This window comes from Lactuca serriola, chromosome 5, assembly GCF_051521515.1.
Source record: "Lactuca serriola cultivar US96UC23 chromosome 5, Lser_US96UC23_V15, whole genome shotgun sequence".
Taxonomy (NCBI): Eukaryota; Viridiplantae; Streptophyta; class Magnoliopsida; order Asterales; family Asteraceae; genus Lactuca; species Lactuca serriola.
In genome coordinates this window covers 230,177,933-230,200,104 of record NC_136412.1, presented here as the reverse complement: position 1 = coordinate 230,200,104, position 22,172 = coordinate 230,177,933, and the positions used below count along the sequence as shown (strand labels likewise).

General features: G+C 33.9%; 2 protein-coding genes across 2 annotated transcripts; one reads left to right on the top strand and one right to left on the bottom strand.

Moving 5' to 3' along the window:
- The first annotated feature begins 11,201 nt into the window (after positions 1-11,201).
- Positions 11,202-11,783, top strand: LOC145050249 (uncharacterized). Its single transcript, XM_078998531.1, has one exon. The coding sequence runs from the start codon at positions 11,202-11,204 to the stop codon at positions 11,781-11,783; it is 582 nt and encodes a 193-aa protein (XP_078854657.1).
- An 8,198-nt stretch (positions 11,784-19,981) lies between these two features.
- Positions 19,982-20,790, bottom strand: LOC145051480 (RNA-binding protein involved in heterochromatin assembly dri1-like). The gene is made up of 3 exons (XM_078999442.1): positions 20,677-20,790; positions 20,147-20,497; positions 19,982-20,056 (listed from the first exon to the last, which is right to left on the bottom strand). The coding sequence occupies exons 2-3, from the start codon at positions 20,470-20,472 to the stop codon at positions 19,987-19,989; spliced, it is 396 nt and encodes a 131-aa protein (XP_078855568.1). The 5' UTR covers positions 20,473-20,497; positions 20,677-20,790; the 3' UTR covers positions 19,982-19,986.
- Positions 20,791-22,172: the final 1,382 nt, after the last annotated feature.

Here is a 22,172-nt window from a genome sequence, read left to right as displayed (position 1 = left end):
ACTTTAGAATGTGACACACTATTTCCCTCTACAACGCTTCATTGCGCCAACGCCGTGTAACCAGAGTCTCCAGGAGGGAGAGTGAACATCATGTGTATAGATCTATATGGGACTGACCCTCCCACACCCTGACCACTAGCTACAGTTCTCGCCGGTAAGGCCCATGGGTGACATAAAGCCACTACTACTGCCACTACCTCTACGCGTGACCTGGAGGGTCATAGGATACTCTATCGTCGATCAGCATGGATACATACGAGTTCACATTCACCCTTTGTTTTAGACCTTGCTAGCTATATCTTTCATTTGATACTATCTGGGGTCTGGGTTTCCTTGTTTTAGACCTTGCTAGCCGTATCGTACATTTGATACCCTCTGGGGTCTGTGTTTCCTTTTGTTAGGCTGAGCGAGGCGTATCATTCATTTGATACTATCCTGGAGTCTATGATTTCTTTGCCTTAGTCAGCAGTATTTTCTGCTGAGGCATATGTTATTTTCCCCTAGTACTTTTACTAGTGATATTCTCCTACTTTCTTTAAAGTCAAATACCGTATTTTGGTAATGATAGCATTTCAGGGAAAATTTCTCTTTAAAACATAACATTGTCGAGTCTTGGTAGAAGACTACTTTTGATTAGAAAATATAGGATTTTCTGGAAAGGACGCTAATACACCGTAGATTCTAAACTACTACTTTTATAAAGTTATTTTTAATAAAAGGCTTACTTACACAAATGACACTAAATACTTATGAACTCAACAGCATTTATAAAAATGCTGATACTCGCTTTCAAAATAACTTGTATTCTCAGGTCAGCAATAGACAGGTACATCTCAGGAGCTTTTGTTGAAGACAGTTTAGTACCGAGCTTCAACTATATTACTTTCTATATTACTTTGATGTTTCTATGCAATGTAAACTATGTAAAACTATTACTATTAATGCGATGGTTGTTGTACTTTGATTACTATACTACATATGTTGTGATACTTCACATGACGTCATCCACCCCAGAACGTTTCCGCCGTTCTGGTTTTGGGGTGTGACAGATTGGTATCAGAGCATTGTTTATAGTGAGCTAAGTATATCAATTCATAAAAGATTTAAAGCCTATAAATACATAGGGATAAAACACTCTGACCAAGAATTATACTTTAAAATATAACCATATTTTACCAAAGTATAAGAACATCCATAATCTAAACACTCGAACACAAGTATCACAAGAAGAACAACAGTAAAAGTCTTTGGATGTTGAGCATTACCGTCAAACCTGGGCAGTTATGTAATCGTAAGCTGGAATAAATGTAACCTGATCAACTACATTTATTCGACATGCGATGAACGTGTGCTTGGGAGTGATACTGGTGTTGCAACAGGTCAGAAACTTACCAACTAGGAATGCTAGAGCCAAACATAAAGTTTAAAATACTATGGGAGTATTTTGGAATACTAAAAGACTCACATTAATCCCAGAATCAAATTCAGAAGATAAGAAACAATTAAAATACCATAGGGGTATTTTAGGATCCCTAGATAACCTTGTGTGAGGAACTAAATAGATCCTTATTGATATACCTACAATTACAGAGGGTATACTCCCAAGGTTATATGTAATAAGGATCCCATAGGCTAAGAATGTGTGGTTTCGCTCTACTTCCTTTTTCTCTTTGGGATGTGGATATAGAGTAGTATCACATATTCGAAGGCCTATCGGATCTAAGCTATATATGATTTGTGTACCCTATGAAATTGTAGCAGGACTCGATATGGATCACCCAGTGAAATGTTAATAATCTCTTAGGATTATTTAGACATTTCCATTCTCGCATGAACCCTGTAGAAAACCCTATCCACTACAGTACTCGGCAGAAGAGTTGATTCAAACCCCGAAGAGGTTCATTGAGAAGATTTCCAGTTCAGAAATAAATGAACTAGGTCGAGACCATTGAAATCACCAAGTGCCTATATCTTTTTAGGAACATGGTGGGAAATTCGCTTAAACTTCCGAGATTTCCAGTCATCCATCATGAAGTGATGACACCCAGAGTCGGAATCGGAAGTAAGACGGAGTAGAAATTCAATATGTCTGTAGGAGAAGAGAACCCTAGGTAACTACCCGAAGGAAACCAACGCTGGTCCCAGTCAAAGATACGAGGTAGACAGAGGTAGCCAATACATAGAACCCGAGAAGTGTCTTTTCCTCGTGTTCGTCACGCTAATACACCCATAAAATAATACAATTTAGTGAGTTAGTGATCGCACTACTCACGCTATGTGTTAGGTAAATCGCCTTTTCCCGTTGCAAGTAATACGATTAGAGCGGATCCCCACACCTCTATTGAGAGTGTTTAGCCATAAGTCTTCATGAGCCTTTCTTCCTGCGGTCTTCATTCCGAACTGTTCTCAAATCTTTCCAAGCCGGAGAGTGAAACCTTTCCCAATATAAAGGTAACTTAGTAGGAACGACTCCCATATTATGGCTTTTCCGATACTCATACTCCTACCTTGAATACCCGGACTAAATCATAGGGATGTAGGTCGACACTCAGACAACCAATATCCGAGGCACGGGAAAAACTTATGCCTAATATAGTAAGGATAGATACGTCCAGGTTTAACCATCGTCCCTCACCATCTTGTGTTCTTTCTGTGTAAGAAAACCATGCCTCCAAAGAAGCGTAACCGATCCACTGGCGAGAAACCGACTCTCCTACTCGATGAAGCTACGTTCAAAGCTGCAGTCTCGGCAGCCGTAGCAGCTGTCATGGCTCAACTGAATGCTAACAACGACAATGTTAGCACGAGCCCTATCGGAAATTCCGATCCAAGTAATGGAAAGCAGCAACCAACCTCTGTGTACCCAGCCACCCAAGAACCTCAACCAAATCCACTGAAGAGAATGTTCAAGATCGAGGAGGGAAGTACCTCAGCTCAAGGACCTTCCGAAGGGCAACGAGCTGAGACGGTCAATACCCCTACCAACCCTTCCATCCTAACACCTACAAGACCATACCTAGGAAACCTCCCCCACTGCAGCAAGTGCAGCTACCATCATCATGGTATCTGTCAAGAACTCTTCTATGCTAAGTGCAACAGGAAGGGGCACACCTCTCGTACCTGTAGAGCCCCACTTGAGTTCATTACATTAACCACCAATGTGACGACCAATCTAGTTTGCCGTCTATGTGGTGAAAGGGATACAAGTTGAATCATGCTAGTTATTATATCAATCACATGTGATTAATAACTAACATGCAAACGGATTTACTATACGTTGGCTGTTTACCAAACAAATTTCTTTTAAATGACTTTCTTAAACATTTTTAAATGTTTAAAACGCTTTATCAAACTGCTTTATACACTGTAATTTTCCTTTTAAACTCATTTACAAATGTGTTTTCAAACAAAGGTTTTCCTTATACTTAAACTGTCTTATCAAACAAAATACTTTCAAATCATTTTACAAACTGACATCATGTCATCGTTTCTTAGTATTAAACTTTTCAAAGGTTTTACAAAACTTCTTTTATGCTTCTATATTATCAAATGCATGCCCATACATGTATAGACATAAAAGTTTCCTCGGCCAGTTCAGTACCTTTGGTTAGCAAAGGCATACTTCAAGTTATACACGTACATTACTAGTAACTATAATAGGTGTAGTTAGGAGATGCCATTTACCATTCCAAGTACAAGGAATCACACAAGAGTCAGTTCATTCAAGAGTCTATACTATACATTACATGTTACATGAATACGTCTACATAGATACGCTTACATGAATACGTTTACATAGATACATTTACATGGATACTTGTACCTAGATACTATATGATGAGATACTAGTACATATTATACGTGTAGAATAGTTTTGTCTATCCTAGTACAAAAGTATACTAGACGGGACTAACCATTCCGGCACCCAGCTGTTAGCAATAGAGGTAATGAACATCTATGGATGCCTACGGTAATACTTATATTACGTGTACCTTTACGAGACTAACCATTCCTTCAACTTGCTGTTAGCTACAGAGGAAAATGAACATCTATGGACGTTCAAGGTAATACTTTTTCGGCAGTCGCGATGTCGAGTTGATCCTAATACAAAAGGATAACACTTACATGGCTATATTTTCCTATTACTTTTATTTTGTGATACATTCACATAAACGACGAGGTAGACTATATATATTGTTAATAGTAGTCATACGAGGGAAAAACCAGCTTTGTTACTTTCAAAACGGTCTAGTCTTGGTAGAAGACTACTCTTTATACTAATAGAAATCATAGGGATTTGCTAGGGTATTCAAACGTTTTCAACTACTTTCAAACAGTTCATACTTATACAAACTTTTTCCAAAGGTTTACAAGACATTACTTTACAGCTTTTACAAATCAAAGACACATTAATACTTATGAATTCACCAGCTTTATTGCTGATACTCGCTTTCAAAATACTTGTATTCTCAGGTCACAAATAGACAGGTACGACGGCCAGTTTTTGTGAAGATGAAGAAATCAAGACTCCTATATTGTTTTTATTGTTCATTATGTTGTCTTATAATATGAAAGAACACACTTGTAACCAAAATTATACTATTAATGCAATGGATGTTGTTGTTTCTTGTTTACTACTTTGCATTGTTATGATACATTACATGACATCCTCTGCCCCAGAACGTTTCCGCCGTTCACGGTTTTGGGGTGTGACAAACTATTGTGTTCGTACATTCTTGTGTTAATTTGTTTTGTGAATTGTTCTTATATTCTTGTTCTAAACTCATCGATATTAATGATTTTGATGTTAAACATTCTCATATGATTGACAACATGGTTGTAATACAAAAAACAAATTAGGTTTGTCTAGCTCTTTTCTTTAAAGAATAAATTTTGTGAGTTTAAATTTATATTTTTCCTTTTAAATAAAATAAAGTGCAACCAATTATTTAAAAAAATATCTAAACTATATAGCATACGAAAGGAGTTATTTAACTTGGTAGCTATTAGACTAGAATCCATAAATACCAAATTATGTGTTTGTAAAAGTTAAGAAAAACAACAACACGTCTTGCCATTTGAACTAAACTCACATATGATTTAGATTGGTTCTAGTTCTCATTATTCTTTTCATTCTCGTCTGAACTTGAACATAACTTTATATATTTTGGTTCATTGTATATTCCTTTTTAAAAATACAATATATGATTAAACTATAAAATTCAAATTAGATTTCCTCTAAAAAAAGGAAATAAATTTAAAACAAAAAACATCATAAATGGTCCATACGTTTTTCCAAAATCTGAAGTTTAGTCCCTACATTTACAAAATTTTATAGATGGTCCATGTGCTTTCAAAACTTTTGATGTTTGGTCCTTATTGTCTATTTTGTTAAGTTTTATATATTAACCGAAGGATACTTTCGTCATCTCACTACCACAATGAAATACTAGTTATGATGACATACCTCTTATGTGGCTTGAAACCTTGTTGTATTTGACCTTAAGAGCTTAGCAACAAAAGTATGAATGTCTCAAATGGCTCACAACTCACCTAGGACAAAGGTGGCTCTTGAGAGAGAATCTCCATGCACCAAAAACACCTCCAAGAACTCCAAGAACTACAAGTACTCCAAGTAGGTGTTTTTAGGTTATGAAGCATATATTTATATGTAGGGTTCCAAGGGTCATGGGTATAACCCAAATCCATACCCATGGTTCATGTGGCCCAACTCTTTATGTGTCCATACATAAACTTGGTCCAACATGGATCATAAGCCCAACACATATTAATATAACTAATTACCATAATTAGTCCTCGTAGATTTAATTAGTCTATTTTGATCACTAAGTTAATTCCAAATCAATTCTTGATCAATACTAATTAAAACATATGATTTCATATTAATATATTAGAACTTATGATATATTAATAAATCATATATAACCTTTTGTCAAGAGTCCATCCTAACAAATTGTCCTGGTGTTATGCAACCCAAATAAACCGTGCTACTCTCGGGTCGAGTACATACCAATAATAGTTATGAGCTTAGACATCTAATCGAACAGTCTCCAACTTGGATAAGTCTAATAACTATTATTGCAAGTACGACTCCAAAACCCAACTAGCAATCATAGCTCTTAAAGTCGTTGTCGAACTCCGACCTAATCAATGACCTAACCATTAGATAAGGGATCAAATATTCCTCCATTCTAGATATCATATGGACTATGACATGGATTATAATCATTCTCTCTGTCCATCTATTGTTTCCCGGTATCCGATTTATGAAGACTAACTAATTGAACAAATCAAATCAGTCCAGGCCCGATCGAGCACTTAGATTTTTCATCACTAAATCATTGAGGGGCCCACAGATATCGCTTTGATCCCTCCAAGGATAAAAAGGAATGGATAAACTTCGACTCACATGCTTTCTCTATCTACTCATCAAATCACACACAACAATGCATTTTATAACAACAAGTTACTGGTATGTTTTCACATTATCAACGTGTAACCGACTTCTAGACTGCAACTCATATCTCTCTGTTTGAAGAATATAAGATATTATTGTCTCATGATCACTCGTGATAAAATCCATGAAGTGATTCAAATGAGCGTGGGTTTAATCCAATACCCGAATCTTATTACAAAAGCACTCATGAATACTGCAACTATGTATAAAACACCTAGACAAACTACATACCCATTCATGATAGTCTTGCCTCGATACCTACTTTCAATGTATGATCAACTGTGGACGGTTTGAATAACCTAGTTATTTGGGAAGTCAAAACATGCAAAGTGAAACACAAGAATAATACTAATCCTATATGGCCCCAAAACTTTTGAGTCATATTGATTACTCATTATTCATTGTATCATGTTTCAAATAATCAACTTAATACTTGACTAAAACAATAGTTGTCCCATGCTACAAGCATGCACAATATATTTACGTATGGTCCTTTCATTGTGGAATAGATCAATGGAAAACATTTCAATGATGCTCATTTCATAGTTCCAAATCCGTATGATAAATGTAAGAATACAAGATTCTTTGCGATTTACTGAAATCTGTTAGATTCTAAACTTATATGCAATGATCCTCTTGTAATGACTACGCACAAAAGTCACAAAGACTTTGCAACAGACATTACAAAGTATTCCAATGGAGAGCAATTCCATGGAAACGAAGTCTCACATTCAAAGTACATTCCTTTGAACATCCTTCTTGCATTAAGTTGTCTAATCTTACATAGAATTAATGAATAACTTCCACCTATAGAAACATTTCCATATTCCCATGTTAACTATCACTTCTGAACAAGAGTTGCCTCTTTTCAGAATATGTCAATAAGGTCCTACGAAAAATTTACACCATGCTTCTGATTGTCCATGAGCAACCAATCTTTGGTAAACCTCAGATTTTCCTCGACAATTGCTTAATCATTTTAGTCATATCCGGTTGTATTCCTTTTTCCCTCTTAATGCCTTAGGCATTTGGAAAATTTAGAACGGATGAATATTACAACACATATAATCGATCCTATATCTGAAGCATATGGGACACGATTCATGATGTCTCACATAAAGACAAGATACTAGACTAGTCTTTTGCTATAATATTTATATATCTATTTTCCATGTTCTCATAATTCGATTATGAAAAGGTATGTCGTAATCATAATCGAATTTAAAATGAAAATAATATTTCCATATATAGAATTTCCTTATGTTGAACCATTCCTACATAAAATTCATATATATACTTGACTAAATTTAATTAAAGTCTCAATCTAAGCTTTTAGAATTGGGATGAAGTATAATTTCCTCTCCTTTAATGATAGCAAAACAACTTTTCAAACCCTGCAACTTTGCAGATTGATCTTTTTTTTATAATTAACACTACTAATTTGCATTACTTAACATAATGATCATGCTCCTACTAACATGATGATTATATCCTTATTAGCATAACACTTATGCTCCCACTAGCTTTGACATGTACCCATAAATCAGCTAGACTTCTAGAAATCAATACTTGTTGACTTTCTTTCCAAAGTGCAGATTTATGATACTTGATGCTTCGATAAGTCTTTACAAGACTTCTCAAGACCATACATCTTTTTAGATTAAATAGCACATGTGTGTGTTTGAACCTTTCAGAACTCAAACTGATAAGTCTCAAATGTTCAAACTATTTGCCATTTCTCACAATTCGAACTATGAAAAGGGATGCCGTAATCATAATCGAATTTGAGAATGCAAATACACAACTGCTAACTCTAGAATCCTTTAAAATCTACTTAATGAAAGCGTTTCTTCACCATCATTTTCATAACTCGGAGAGAAACCTTATGACACTTAGATTTTTATAGTGTATATGTTCCTATCCATATGAATTTGTCAAAACCATAATCAAAAGACAAGGTTAGTGACAAATCCAAGCTCATATGGACTAAACTTGTTCAATCTTAATTTCTTGCTACCCGGCAGCACAAGGGCCTACCATTGCTTCCAGGTTGTTATGGAAACAATTGAGAACTCATAGAACTCACAAGCATAGTCAACTAATTGGAATGGCACATAAATAAGAATATGTCAACACGATAGGTTACAAACCTCAAGTCATGTGCTAGTGATTGATAATAGGCTTACTCTTGATTACTTCTTGAAACTATTCCAAGATCTTTAAGACTCCCACTGACCTCTTTTCATCTACGATTCTCTTTTTCAAGAACCATTCCTTGACAAAACAAATATTCAAGAGTTAGTGTGGATTCTTATCAAGATGTGTTCTTCACACAATCGGTCTTAGTTGGTCTTTGTTTTATCCAAAACATCACAACTTACCAATTTGAAATGTATAAGAGTAAGAAAACATTTTACTCTACATTTGACAAGTGTTATAAACCTTCTAAAGATTATTTCACTCAAGTTACAATCTTGGAGTATGACTCTAAGACTTGTTTTGGAATGAAGTATGATTTATCTTTTGATTTAACCATTTCAACAATTCAAGATTCCTCTTCTTAGTCAAAAAAATGCACTTAGATTTCCTTAGAGGATCAATTCTGATATGTTTTCTTAATCACTAAGATAAGCATAAAACATGATACTACAAGTACTCTCCCATCTTTTCAAATTGGAGAAACTTTTATCTTTCTGCCTAATTTGATTCTTCTCATTTGTTCTACCATACATTGAAACTTTTCCAATGTTTTAAAATTATACTTAAACTTGTAAGCACAACCATATTTACTAAACTTTAGTAAATCATGACGAATAGCCTTATCGTTCTTTATGGTGGACCTGATCAGCGCACAACCAAGTGTACCTGATCCCCTATTCCTTCACTTTACTCACATATACATGTGAAGAAGGAATTAGTATTAATTTCCCAAAGATAAAAATTCTCATTCATCACACACTGCAAGTTGTATGATTCCAAGTTTCTATCCAACTAAAACTTGGGTGATGAGAATCTTGTAACACCAGTCAAAATAGGTCAATAACAATCACATGTGATTATGGCAATCATGTAATGTGACTTTGTTAAACTAGTAAAGTGACAAACTTTTCTATGTAATTCATGATAAAGTATGAACTTTCATACATAATGTATGATAAAACTCAAAGTATACATCCACACGAATCCAAAAATATAGATAACGTCTAAATCTGACTTCGCGGGAAGAAGTTATGATAAACCCTAACACTATAAATCTCTATAATAAGAGGAATTTAAAATAGACTTAGAATTAGCTATTGGAATCTAAAACAAAGTTTTAGTACTCGGAATTACCTACGCGTGGATATAAAGAACATCAAAAACGGAGTTCGTATGCAAAAGTTACGACCTTCCAAAGTTATAGTTGTCAGAAACCCTAATCTGACTGAGAGCACGACACGTGTCAGAAACCCTAATCTGACTGGACTCACGACGTGATCATCAAAACTTAAGACGTGAGGAGTCAAACCGCCAAAATTTGAAGCTAGAAGTCCACGGAACGATAACCCAAAAGCTCACGACGTGAGCAAGGTTTTCTCACGACGTGAGGACGCTGTAGGACACGAATCGGAGCTAGAAAATATGCGTTAAAGCTACAGGATGACTCTTGCCATAACTCACGACGTGAACCTATCATTTCTCACTTCGTGAGGGCCAAAAACCTTACTATAAATAGAAAGATCGACCCAAGCCATTCTTACACTTGATATCCTTCCTCCTCTCTCCTTTGATGAAGTCGTTTCGCTTCCCGAGCCCCGACGACCTTGTACCGCTGACTGTTTCTGCTTAGATTACATAAAATCACGCTGCTAAGGTGAGTTTCACGGCCCCACTTTCTAATATTTTGGGGGAAAACACATGTTGGATATTATATATATATATGTTATTATTATGTCTATATGATAGTATATTAGTATCAACGTAGATAGTTATAATATCCGGGATATAGTTATTTCATATATATGAAATTATACAACTATCGTAAAGTTGTTAGTATGTTATTGTTATAGTAGTATACTAATGTACATCTTGAGTTATACTTAGGATTCTATATATATTATGTGTGTGATATAGTTCCAGAGTTATACTCGGAAGTCTTATATGTTAATTGATAAATATGTTGTTATTATTGGTTTTATGTCAAGATAAAACCATGTTTGTATATGTTGTTGTTATTGGTTTTATGTCAAGATAAAACTGGATATGTTATATGTTGTTATTGATTAGTTTTATTTTAAGATAAAACTTAGTATAGTTATTGATAGTTTTATGTCAAGATAAAATTAGGAACGTTATATGTTGTTATTAGGCCGGACGGAGTGGGGTGAGGGAAGGGCGAGGGAACCGATCCCACACCTGTGCACACCCCACCGTGGGTGCGAGAAAGGAACCGCGGGAAGCAACCGGGGGGAGAGAGTCCCACTCTCTCTCTCTCTCTCTCTCTCTCTCTCTCTCTTCTAACCATTGGCCACTTCATTTTTTTTCTTTTTTTTTTCTTTTTTATACTCAAACAGCTATATAGCTGTTAACGTATATATATATATATATATATATATATATATATATATATATATATTTTCTTTTTTCCTTTCATTTTCTTAATCTATAAATACTCACACATTTTATCATTTTTTAAACCATAATCTACATTTCTCTATATTTCTCTAAAAAAATATTACTCAAAATGTCATCATCTTCATCATCCGATTCGACGGCAGTAGAGGAGGCTAAGTTTATCGGTTCCGTCATGGCGAAAACGGTTGCATACTATCAAAACCGACTTGGTGAAACATCACGTGCACGACCTAACCTAAGAAAGCTGCCGTTACATAGAAATCACGAAGCCGGACACGATCGTCTTATAGAAGATTATTTTGCAGATGACGCCGTCTACGCTGTAAAGTTTCGACGTCGGTTCCGGATGAGGAAGGAACTATTTTTACGTATTGTTGGCGATTTGGAAGGCCATTTTCCATATTTCCAATGGAAAATGGATGCAAGGGAAAAAAAAGGTTTCTCTCCCATTCAAAAATGCACAACTCCAATTCGTCAGCTAGCATATGGCATGGGCGCAGACAAATGGGACGAGTATTTTAGAATGTCAGAGCGTACCGTGAGGGACTCTGTGTACAAGTTCTGCAAAGCGATCTGTTTGGTTTACGGGCAACGATATTTGCGCAAACAAACTATCAACGATATCCACCAATTGTATACGGTGCATGAAGGCAAACATGGATTCCCTGGAATTCGAGGACGAAGACGATGATTCCGAGTGACGTATATAGATTTAAATAAAATTAGGATATTAATTAATAATTTTTACTATGTTGTAGTTTGTTTGATTTTTTTTGGGTTTTTTTTTCTACTTATTTAAATATTAATGTAATTTTTATTTTACTTAATTAAATGCTTTTTATTTTTAATTAAATTTTATGTTTGATATTAATTTAAAATTTATAAATAAATAAAAAACTAATTTTATTTAAAATATAAAAAAAAGTGAGGAAAGGGCTTCCCTCCGACTCATTGGCTTTTAGGTGAGGGAAATGAGAGTGAGGGATAGAAGGGTATGGCCCACCAAAAGTTAGGGAACCATCTCTCCCACTCCTTCCAGTCTTATTGGTTTTAGGTCAATATAAAACCTGGTTTTACTTCAAGATATAGCTGTTATACTGCCTAAATGTTACGAAGTTAGGAGTAATGTTTAAAAGCATAGTCTAGTGACTTAGGGTTTTAGACATGAAAATGCTTTTGTTGTTAGAGCTATACGAAGCCATCAAAGTCTACATGAGCTACCTCATTCATCAACTAAGATTGGGGATCGTAGTGGAAGTCCTCTGACCTGTAACCGTTAATCCTGTGTGAGCGAGGAAGTCATGTATGAATAAGATACGGGTTGACGACCCCACTCGTGGTTGTTAATTACAACCCAAGACAAGAGAGTGACGATTCGTTCCTTTCATTTTTATTCCTGCGTCGATGAAGCACGTGGTGTTGTTTCTCATGGTAAATCATGAGTGTATTGTTTCTCATGGTAAAGCATGAGTGTATTGTTTTGTCAGAGGTTTTGTTGTCAAGCAACGGTTACAGACTCATGGTAGCAACTTGTTAGAAACATTATACTTTGTCGTTATACAAGTATTAATGTTACGTATAAGTTTCCCCCTACTTATACCCTAGGTACTACTTATATTAAGTAGATAATTATACCTAGCACACATACTCGTATAGAATTGAAATAGATTTATACGTAGTGGTTTTACTCGTATAGAATTGAAATAAGATTTATACGTAGCAACTTTCGTTTGTATGGAATTACAAACACTTATATTCATAGTATATGAGACTTATAGGTATATACTTATTTGGTAAGTAAACTTTTATATCTAGGATATATATATATATATATATATATATATATATATATATATATATATATATATATAGTAAACGTTGGAGAGTCAAAATTATACTTTCGAAACTATACTTTTGAAACTCGGAATATGTATTATTTTTATATGGAGTCAAAACTTGTGAACTCACCAACTTTATATTGACGTATTTTTAAATTGCATGTATTTTCAGGATGTTGATAACTATGATACAAGAAATGACGTTACACCGCCCGGTGTTTCCGCCGACGGCCGGGGTGTGACAAATCTTTCCTTATTTGGTAAATTATGACACTACTACAAACGAAAGAATCAAATCCATTTTCCAATATTGCTATCAATGAAATCATATAAACAACAATTTTTCACAAATGCCATTGTAAGGAAACTTAAAATACAAAAACTTTTTCTTTTATTTAAAAATTTGCAGAAAACTTTTCCTTACAATACAATTAAAAATGAAAAACATGTTGTTATCTATTCCTAAGCAATCTATCATGACTCTTAAGCAACAACTCAAAATTCTGATCATCGAACCATGCGATCGAAATCCATCTCTTCGCGATCAGAATAAGCTTACTCTTCCTTTAAGCTTCCTTTCTTTTCTTAGATTCTACAAAACATCAAAATGCGACCTAGTCACATCATGTAATAAGAATCTCCAATTAGGAACTTAATAGAGTTAGATAGTGGACTTTACCTGAAGCATAGCCAAATTTTGACTTTTACCATCCTAGTGAACTATCAGGTAAATAAGGCAGCTTCGCAACCAATGCTCCTTCTTTTGGCAATAGAAACATATGGAGTCTTTGGTAATGGTACACGGGACTATCTCAAACTTAGCCTTTCTATTTACCATTGGGACAAATGACTTGACCATGGCCGATCCCTTTCCATTGGGAAGATAAAGCTTTTCTAGACTTCTAATGTTACCATTGTCAATGTCCATGGCAGTTTGGGAAGTAGATCTTCCAAACAAATTTTCTTTACCAGTGCTCCAAATCATTGTTGATTTAGCAACAACAAGCAAATAAGTAAGATCAATAAGGTTCATGTCGTGATTTGTCATCAGGGAGTGACTAAAGAACCCAGTCAACAGCCAACTTCCTTGAGACTTCGACACCCAACTCTCCCAGCATGCCAATATGTGACTTCATCTCCAAGACGTGAGTGTACACAAACTATCCATCTTTGTGTTTGATTGCCAAAAGGGCTTGAGTGACCTTAAACTTTTTCAAGTCTTTGAACTTGTGGGTTAGGGAAAATAATTGGAGGAGGTGGAGGAAGTGAAGTATGATTTCTAGTCCCATTAATGCACGATAAAGGGATTAATCTTTCACCTTGATCGCCATGTGGGATATCATCTTCATTAGGAAAGCTTTATCCAAAAGGATAAGGAAGACCATAGTTGTCATAACTAGACATCTATGAGGGAAAAATTCAAGTTTAGTTGATTTAAATCCTTAACATAACACCCAATATGAAATATTAAGGCTATGACCTAACACAATATTTTATAACTAGGAAGAGGGATGCCCTAATCCAAGCTACAAAATATATGAAGCCAGGTAAATGACGATTTACCAATTTCCACCATGTAAAAATGAAAAAGAATTTTAGGTCTTAAGAAATTCCTAGATCCTTTGAGATTCATTGAACTATTCAATGGCATGTTTAAATCTCGATTGTGCCCTTCAAGTTTGTGACTGGGTTGTCGAGGATCACAAACAAGGAGTGAATAACCATTATCAGTCCCAGATTAGTGTGCCGATTAACCACACACGCTCCACTAACGACTTAAAAAGGTGTAAAGTGCAATTTCATGGGTCAGCACCAAATTCACATTTTCCTAAAGTAACTACGATTGGGAATTTAATAAAAGTTTTTTTTACTTTATATTTATCATTATACTTTTAATGAAAGGAGAATTAATGTCCTGTCCTACCTGTTCGGGTAACGACCTTCCACCGGTCAAGGAAGCGGTGGGTGAGAGTGGACACCCATTAAACTGTCATTTTATAAGCAGTAACCTTATACCCCCTTATAGACCGGCTTCGTGAATGTGGCCTACTAACGGTAAGACTGACTTTACTCTAATATATATATATATATATATATATATATATATATATATATATATATATATATATATATATATATATAACCTATAATATTATAATAGTATAAGGGTTGAATTTTAAACTTTTAAAATTCTAGGGTTTGGAATTAAAGTATACATGGGGGGTTAACTTTACAAATTCCAAAACATAAGGGAATGTCAATTCAAAAACTTTTGGTTTCCATAACTTATGAGTTTAATATGGTTTAATGAAAAACTCTTCAAGTTTCATAACTTGAGAACAAGTTATGGAAGACTTTAAAAATATTTAAGAAAATAAGACTCTTCATTTTCATAACCTATGGAACTTTATGAGTTTTAAAATTCTTGAATGAGACTTTTCATATAACTTGAGGACAAGTTACAAAACTCATATGAAGAATATTTTAGATCAAACTTTGAACAATAACTATCATCATACAACTTTCTATTGATTAAAAATAAACTCTTAAATTAATATAATTCATATCAAACAAATTTCAAAAATTAGCCTAGTCATATAAACTAAAACAAGTCTTGAAACTTTGACAATTATCCTTTATTTGTATGAGGATAATCATTACCATAGCATCAAAATAAAATTTTATGAACAAAAACATTTTTGTGGTAATGATTCTAATCCAAACTAGGCCAAAACACTCAAAAATTTTCTATCTGGACTGCCAACTCATTGAGCGCATTACTGGACTCGACGAGTCCAAGGCAAATGCATGCAACTCGGCGAGTCACCCAGTGGACTCGGTGAGTTCACTGGGTAGAATGCAAAAATTTCGATTTTTTCCCTGTGCAAACTTATAATAACATCAAATATAATAGAAAAAACCCATGGCTCTGATACCACTGTTGGGTTTTGTATACTACAACATCCTATGGTGCACATACAACCCTAAATGCCTTGGATCCATGTTTTCTCTAATTATACATGTAATGGTATTTCCAAAGCATTAAGCCTATAACTAGCATGCAATTGACATAAATAATATGAAATACTAGTTTGGATGACATACCACATATGTAGCTTGAAACGTTGTTGTATTTTGCCTTAAGAGCTTAGCACCAAAAGTATGAATGCCTCCAATGGCTCAAAACTCACCTAGGACAAAGGTGGCTCTTCAGAGAGAATCTCGATGCACCAAAAACACCTCCAAGAACTAAAAGTACTCCAAATAGGCGTTTTTAGGTTATGAAGCATATATTTATATGTAGGATTCCAAGGGTCATGAGTATAACCCAAGTCCATACCCATGGGTTCTATGATCCATGGTTCATGTGGCCCAACTTTTTATGTGTCCATACATAAACTTGGTCCAACATGAATCATAAGCCCATCACATATAAATATAACTAATTACCATAATTAGTCCCCATAGATTTAATTAGTCTCTTTTGATCACTAAATTAATTCCAAATTAATTCTTGATCAATACTAATTAAAACATATGATTTCATATTAATAGATTAGAACTTATAATATATTAATAAATCATATATAACCTTTTCTCAAGTGTCCATCATAACAAATTGTCCTGGTGTTATGCAACCCAAATGGACCATGCTACTCTCAGGTCGAGTACATACCAATAATAGTTATGGGCTTAGACATTTAATCCTACATATATATATATATATATATATATATATATATATATATATATATATATATATATATATAATCCTACCCACCCACCTCTCTCTCCCACTTTCTCTCTCTCCAAGAACACATACCACCATCATCTTCTTCAATCTTGTACTACAATCTCCCTTCTTCTCCACCTCTTTATTCGAATCTTGTATCTATCTTACAAATATACTACAATTGATCTGATTATACAGTCAATAACCATTTTAATGCCAATGATTTGGTCCTCAATGATAAAATGGAATTCCAATTCTAATTCGATGCTACAATGGCAGAATACGAGAGCAGCCAACATAACTACACCATACCAAAAGAAACAACCTTACAAACTTTAAACATCATGACCCTCATATCCACATTGTTTGTCTTCCGATCAATGTTCGCCGGAATCAGATCCCCAACCCAATCCGGCAAGGAAAATGTCGGAATTTGGTGGTTAACAGTAGGTGGTTGATTCCCACCACCAATGATTGTTGAACCTCTATGAACATCATCATCATCATCAAAGCCACCACCGAGAACCACACTCCCACATTTTTCTCTGATGCACCAGATGTGCAACACCATCTCCATGCTTTAGCTTCGCCAACTACCCTTTAACCAACCATTAACCATTGGTGCTACCATCTCAAAACCACCTCCTTACACCAGCACCCTGTTCACCATTATGGGTTTTGTGAGGGTTGCTAATTGTTGATTCAAAGAGCTTCTCCATCGATAAATGAAAAGAACACACACACACACACACTTGGAAATCGATTATGGAGTATGTGTGTGTGTGTGTGTGTTTATGAGTTCATCATCGATCAGCAGGTGTGTGGGTATGTGTGTATTGTGTGTGATGTGTAGAAATGACGAAGTGCAACATAAGAGAGAGAGAGAGAGAGAGAGAGAGAAAGGGAGAGAGAGAGGGTGGAACCCATATATATATATATATATATATATATATATATATATATATATATATATATATATATATATATATATATATATATAACAAAAAACATCAAAAATGGTCCCCATAGTAGTGGAATGACAAAAATGTCATTCGGTTAACCAACAAAAATTAACGGCGTAAGCAATAAAACCAAACATTAAAAGTTTTGAAATTGTAGGGACCATTTATGAAATTTTTTAAATTAGGAACTAAACTTCAAATGTGATAAAAAATTTATGATATTTTTTCTAAATTCAATTCAATAGACAACATCCGATAAAAATAACAACAATAAAACACATCAAAAGATCAAAGAATCGTACAGCATTTGCTTTCGCAAATGTCAACTTCCACATTGAGAAGAATATACATAGAACACCGATCTAAGTTTATATTAGTGAAAAACAATTTATATAATAAATAAATAAATAAAATAATCAAATTGTAAATGACTAAAAGCCAATTAAATATGTATTTAGGTATTATGTATTCAAAGAGATTTTTTTATCTTTTTTGTAGAAAGCGAGAATGTAGTCGTAACTCGTATGTTATGTATAATTATCAATCATAGAAAAAGCACATAGTTCCTATCTATGTAAATTTATGGTTCCTATCTATGTAAATTTATGAGGTATTTTATTTCTTTATTATTATTATTATAATTATTATTATTATTTCTTATTATTTTATTTATTTATTTATTTATTATTTTTTTTTCTGAGGGGGAGGGTGTTCTAATGGAATATCTAGTTATTGCTAGCGAATCAATGGCTTGTTTTTCTTTCCAATTTCTAGATATTCTCTGCATGGATGCTTTTAATCGTATTGCCATTGTCTGATCGGCTAAATGTTGGTGACAAAATACTCGAATAATATATAATTGGTCTCTTTGAAGTTCTATCCAATCTTCAGCATCAATCATTTTATTGAGAGTTATGATTCATGTTCCAATATGGAGCAAAGGTCAAAAACCTATTGATCTCTTCTTCATGCATGTGTGTTTTCTTGGTATATTTGTGTGGGAATTAAGGCGGATTCAATAAACATACAAAAAATTTCTTGGCTCAAATGTAGATAAGAGTTTACACCATAAAATAATTAAAGATAAACAAACATGAAGCTTGATCATTAGATTGAAGAGAGCATGTCAAAATTTGTGGATGATTTGTTGGGTTCCATAACTACATTATAAAAAAGCTTACGTATATTGCACGTAGTGTTAGAGCATCCACAATGCAAGTATTATAAGAGTTGAATAAGATGATGATTAGGATTGAATAAGAGTTGAATATAGTGTGTGTGTGTGTGTGATGACATTGAATAGAGATGAATGAAGGAGTTGAATAATTACTAATTAATAGAATGAATAAAATGATATTTAGGATTGAATATATAGATGTTTAATGGGTTTTGAGTGATTGTATAGATGTTTAACGGATGATGTGACAATTTATTGAATTCTATAGCGTTTTATGAATGGCTTTAGAAACCGTATAAGGCAAAAAAAAATATTTACTTTCATAAACTCACAAAGGGGGAGAAGGCTGCAACTACTTGCAAAAGAATTTTAATTGTGGGATTTCATAATTAAACTTCACACAAAAAATTAAAGTTTGGGTGATTCATAAACTGAGAAATTATCAATCTTTAGACCATTCACAATGCATAGTTCAGTGAAAGAATTGAATGATATGAGATACTTAATTGACATTCAATGGATTAAGCTCTATTATTATGGGATGTTATGTTGACATTCAATGGATATGAAGTTAAATGGTCATTAAATTCTTCAATGAGAAAAAAGAAACATTGTTACTATTAAATATATATTTCATTAAACTCTATTTAGTTCAATCCGTTATAGTAAAATTAATGTAGAGTTGTATAATAAGTTATGTCAATTCCATTAAACTCTAATAAGTTTGCATTGGAGAGAGAGAGAGAGAGAGAGAGAGAGAGAGAGAGAGAGAGAGAGAGAGAGAGAGAGAGAGAGAGAGAGAGAGAGAGAGAGAGAGAGAGAGAGAGATGCAAGAACATACTAGAGATTCTTACGGTTCCATAAACTTCATCTAAGAAGAGATTACACCGTATATAAACTCAGAAACTATCAAGCGTTTAAGGCATAAAATTAAAGAAAAGAAAAAAAAGAAAGAAGGTTGCTAGCTGAATATCGCCTATAGAAAGAGAATAAACAAAGAAGAAAGAGTAAATAAAAAAACATGGCCGTTGAAGGGCAAGTTTCTCTTCCTTGATTCCTTTTCTTTCTGAAAAAGAAAAAAAAATCAAATCAAATCTTTATATATTGATCAGAAATGAAAATAACTAACAAAACAGACATACACGGTTAAGAGAAACGAAATGCATGTTACTTAATTACCTTAATCATTCCCTTGGTGTTTTGCATTTGTAGCATTCCATTCTACTAGCATAATTGTGCACTCCACAACCTAATCTGCATGATATCAAACAACGAACAAGAAATAAGAAACTTTTCATATAAATTTATTAGTTAATGTTTTCATTAAAAAAAAAAATTCTATACCTATTGCAAATCCAATCTCCGGTTTTCCAACCTGGAACAGCGCTAGCATCATAGCCATAACATGCTGCTGTCGTTGCAGCCATCATAGCGCTATAATCTTTGAGTCCTCCACACCTATAACATGCGTTCCTACTAGCATAATTGTGTGTCCCACAGTTGAATGTAGCACAATACCAATCACCAGCCAAAACCTCCGTTCTGTTCATACCATAACATGAAACCTCTTCAGGAGACGCAAACTTGGGACAATGACATCTTTGACAAGCGTCTCGTTTCTTGAAGTTCATATGCTGACATGAAGCACACATCCAGTCTCCACTGCTCATTTTCTCTTGTTTTATGTTTTAGAACCTGAAACATCGATGAAAAAGAACCATTACATTCTACCTCTTTTGAAGCTTAAAAGTAATTAATTATGCATGATGCACAACTACGAATCATATGATGATCATTCATAGAAAATTGTCACATTCTATCTCCTTTAAAATCTTTGAAAACACCATTTACCTATAGAGTAATTAAGTACTGACCTTGAGAATGTGTTGATGTAGTAATCACGGAATGAAGCAAACTAGCAAAAGAAGAGATGGTGTGATAATATTTGAGTTGGTGATTTTTTTAATGGAACTTGAATGGTTTATATACTTGCGAAAAGATTCTCAAAAGTCGGACCCATGTAAGCAATAGAACTAATAAGCCATCTTCCTTAGACATGTATCATATTGTATTTTATTTGGTCTCCTTGGAATGGGATTCGAAAAGTTAGAAAAGTTCTATTTTGGTCTAGATAATCCTTTCAAATCAGTTTATTTTGGTTAGTTTTGAACATATATATATATATATATATATATATATATATATATATATATATATATATATATATATATATATATATATATATATATATATATATATATATATATATATATATATATATATATATATATCTCGTTCTTACGAGTGGGATCTAACTGCATCTGAAACATGAGTAATTGTTAAAAAGTTAAAATCTTATTATAAAGAGAGAAAACATGCATATATTTTTTTATTAAGTTACTAGCTAGTTTGCGTATGTCTTCTATTAAAGACTGACGGAAAGATGTTTTTTTACATGCATAAATTTTTGTATGAAAATTACTTACGGATTACGTTAATTTTACCCTCAGGTCTTAAACTCCCAATCCATCTCTTGTAAAAGACTATTATCCCTATGCTAATGTGTCCATGAGGAGACAAACAGATAAACTTAGTTTTAGATGCATGGAGGTGGCAATGTACAAACGAATAAAATGTTCCCATATTAAAATTCCAAGAATGCCCCTTCTTTACATGATTCCGCCAGCATTATTTGAACAAAAAGGCTTCCAACTTATTCCCTTTCATACTATTTCCACTTTTAGTAATATATTATGAGGATTTTAATGTTATTAATTAAGGAAGTGAAGAGTGCATGATACATCCATCCATCTTTCTTCATCCCTCTCCTAATTGCTTTCTTACATGCACGACCCCACTCATGACATGCATGCATACAATGCATATTTAACAGATGAACCTTTTATATGTAGGTTTATATAGTTCCGATCAAGGCGTACTGTTTCAGCTGCTTAGTTATCTTTTTATTTATAGGAACTAATGTTCTATTCTTTCTTTCACATGGGAATAAATTCCCTATAAAACAATGGTGCACCATTACAAAATTCTATTCTTCATGGCCTTTGATTATTTTTATGGCAATAATTCAAATCGCTACATTCAGATTCATTTTTACCCTACCTTTATGAGCAAAAATATAGCTTATTGGTTTATTTTTAACAGCGAAAATTAATAAATAGTAGTTTAAGGATAGAAAATAAAAACATTAGAGAGGATGTCACTACTATTTTGTTACTATTGTTTAAAATCTCGCCGATAAAAATATTTGTCGCCGCTATTGCTATTGTCATCGGTCATATCCAGAGTTGGCGATAATGCTCTTGTCACCGGTAATACCTCCTGTTGCCGGTAATAACATTTTTTATTTTTT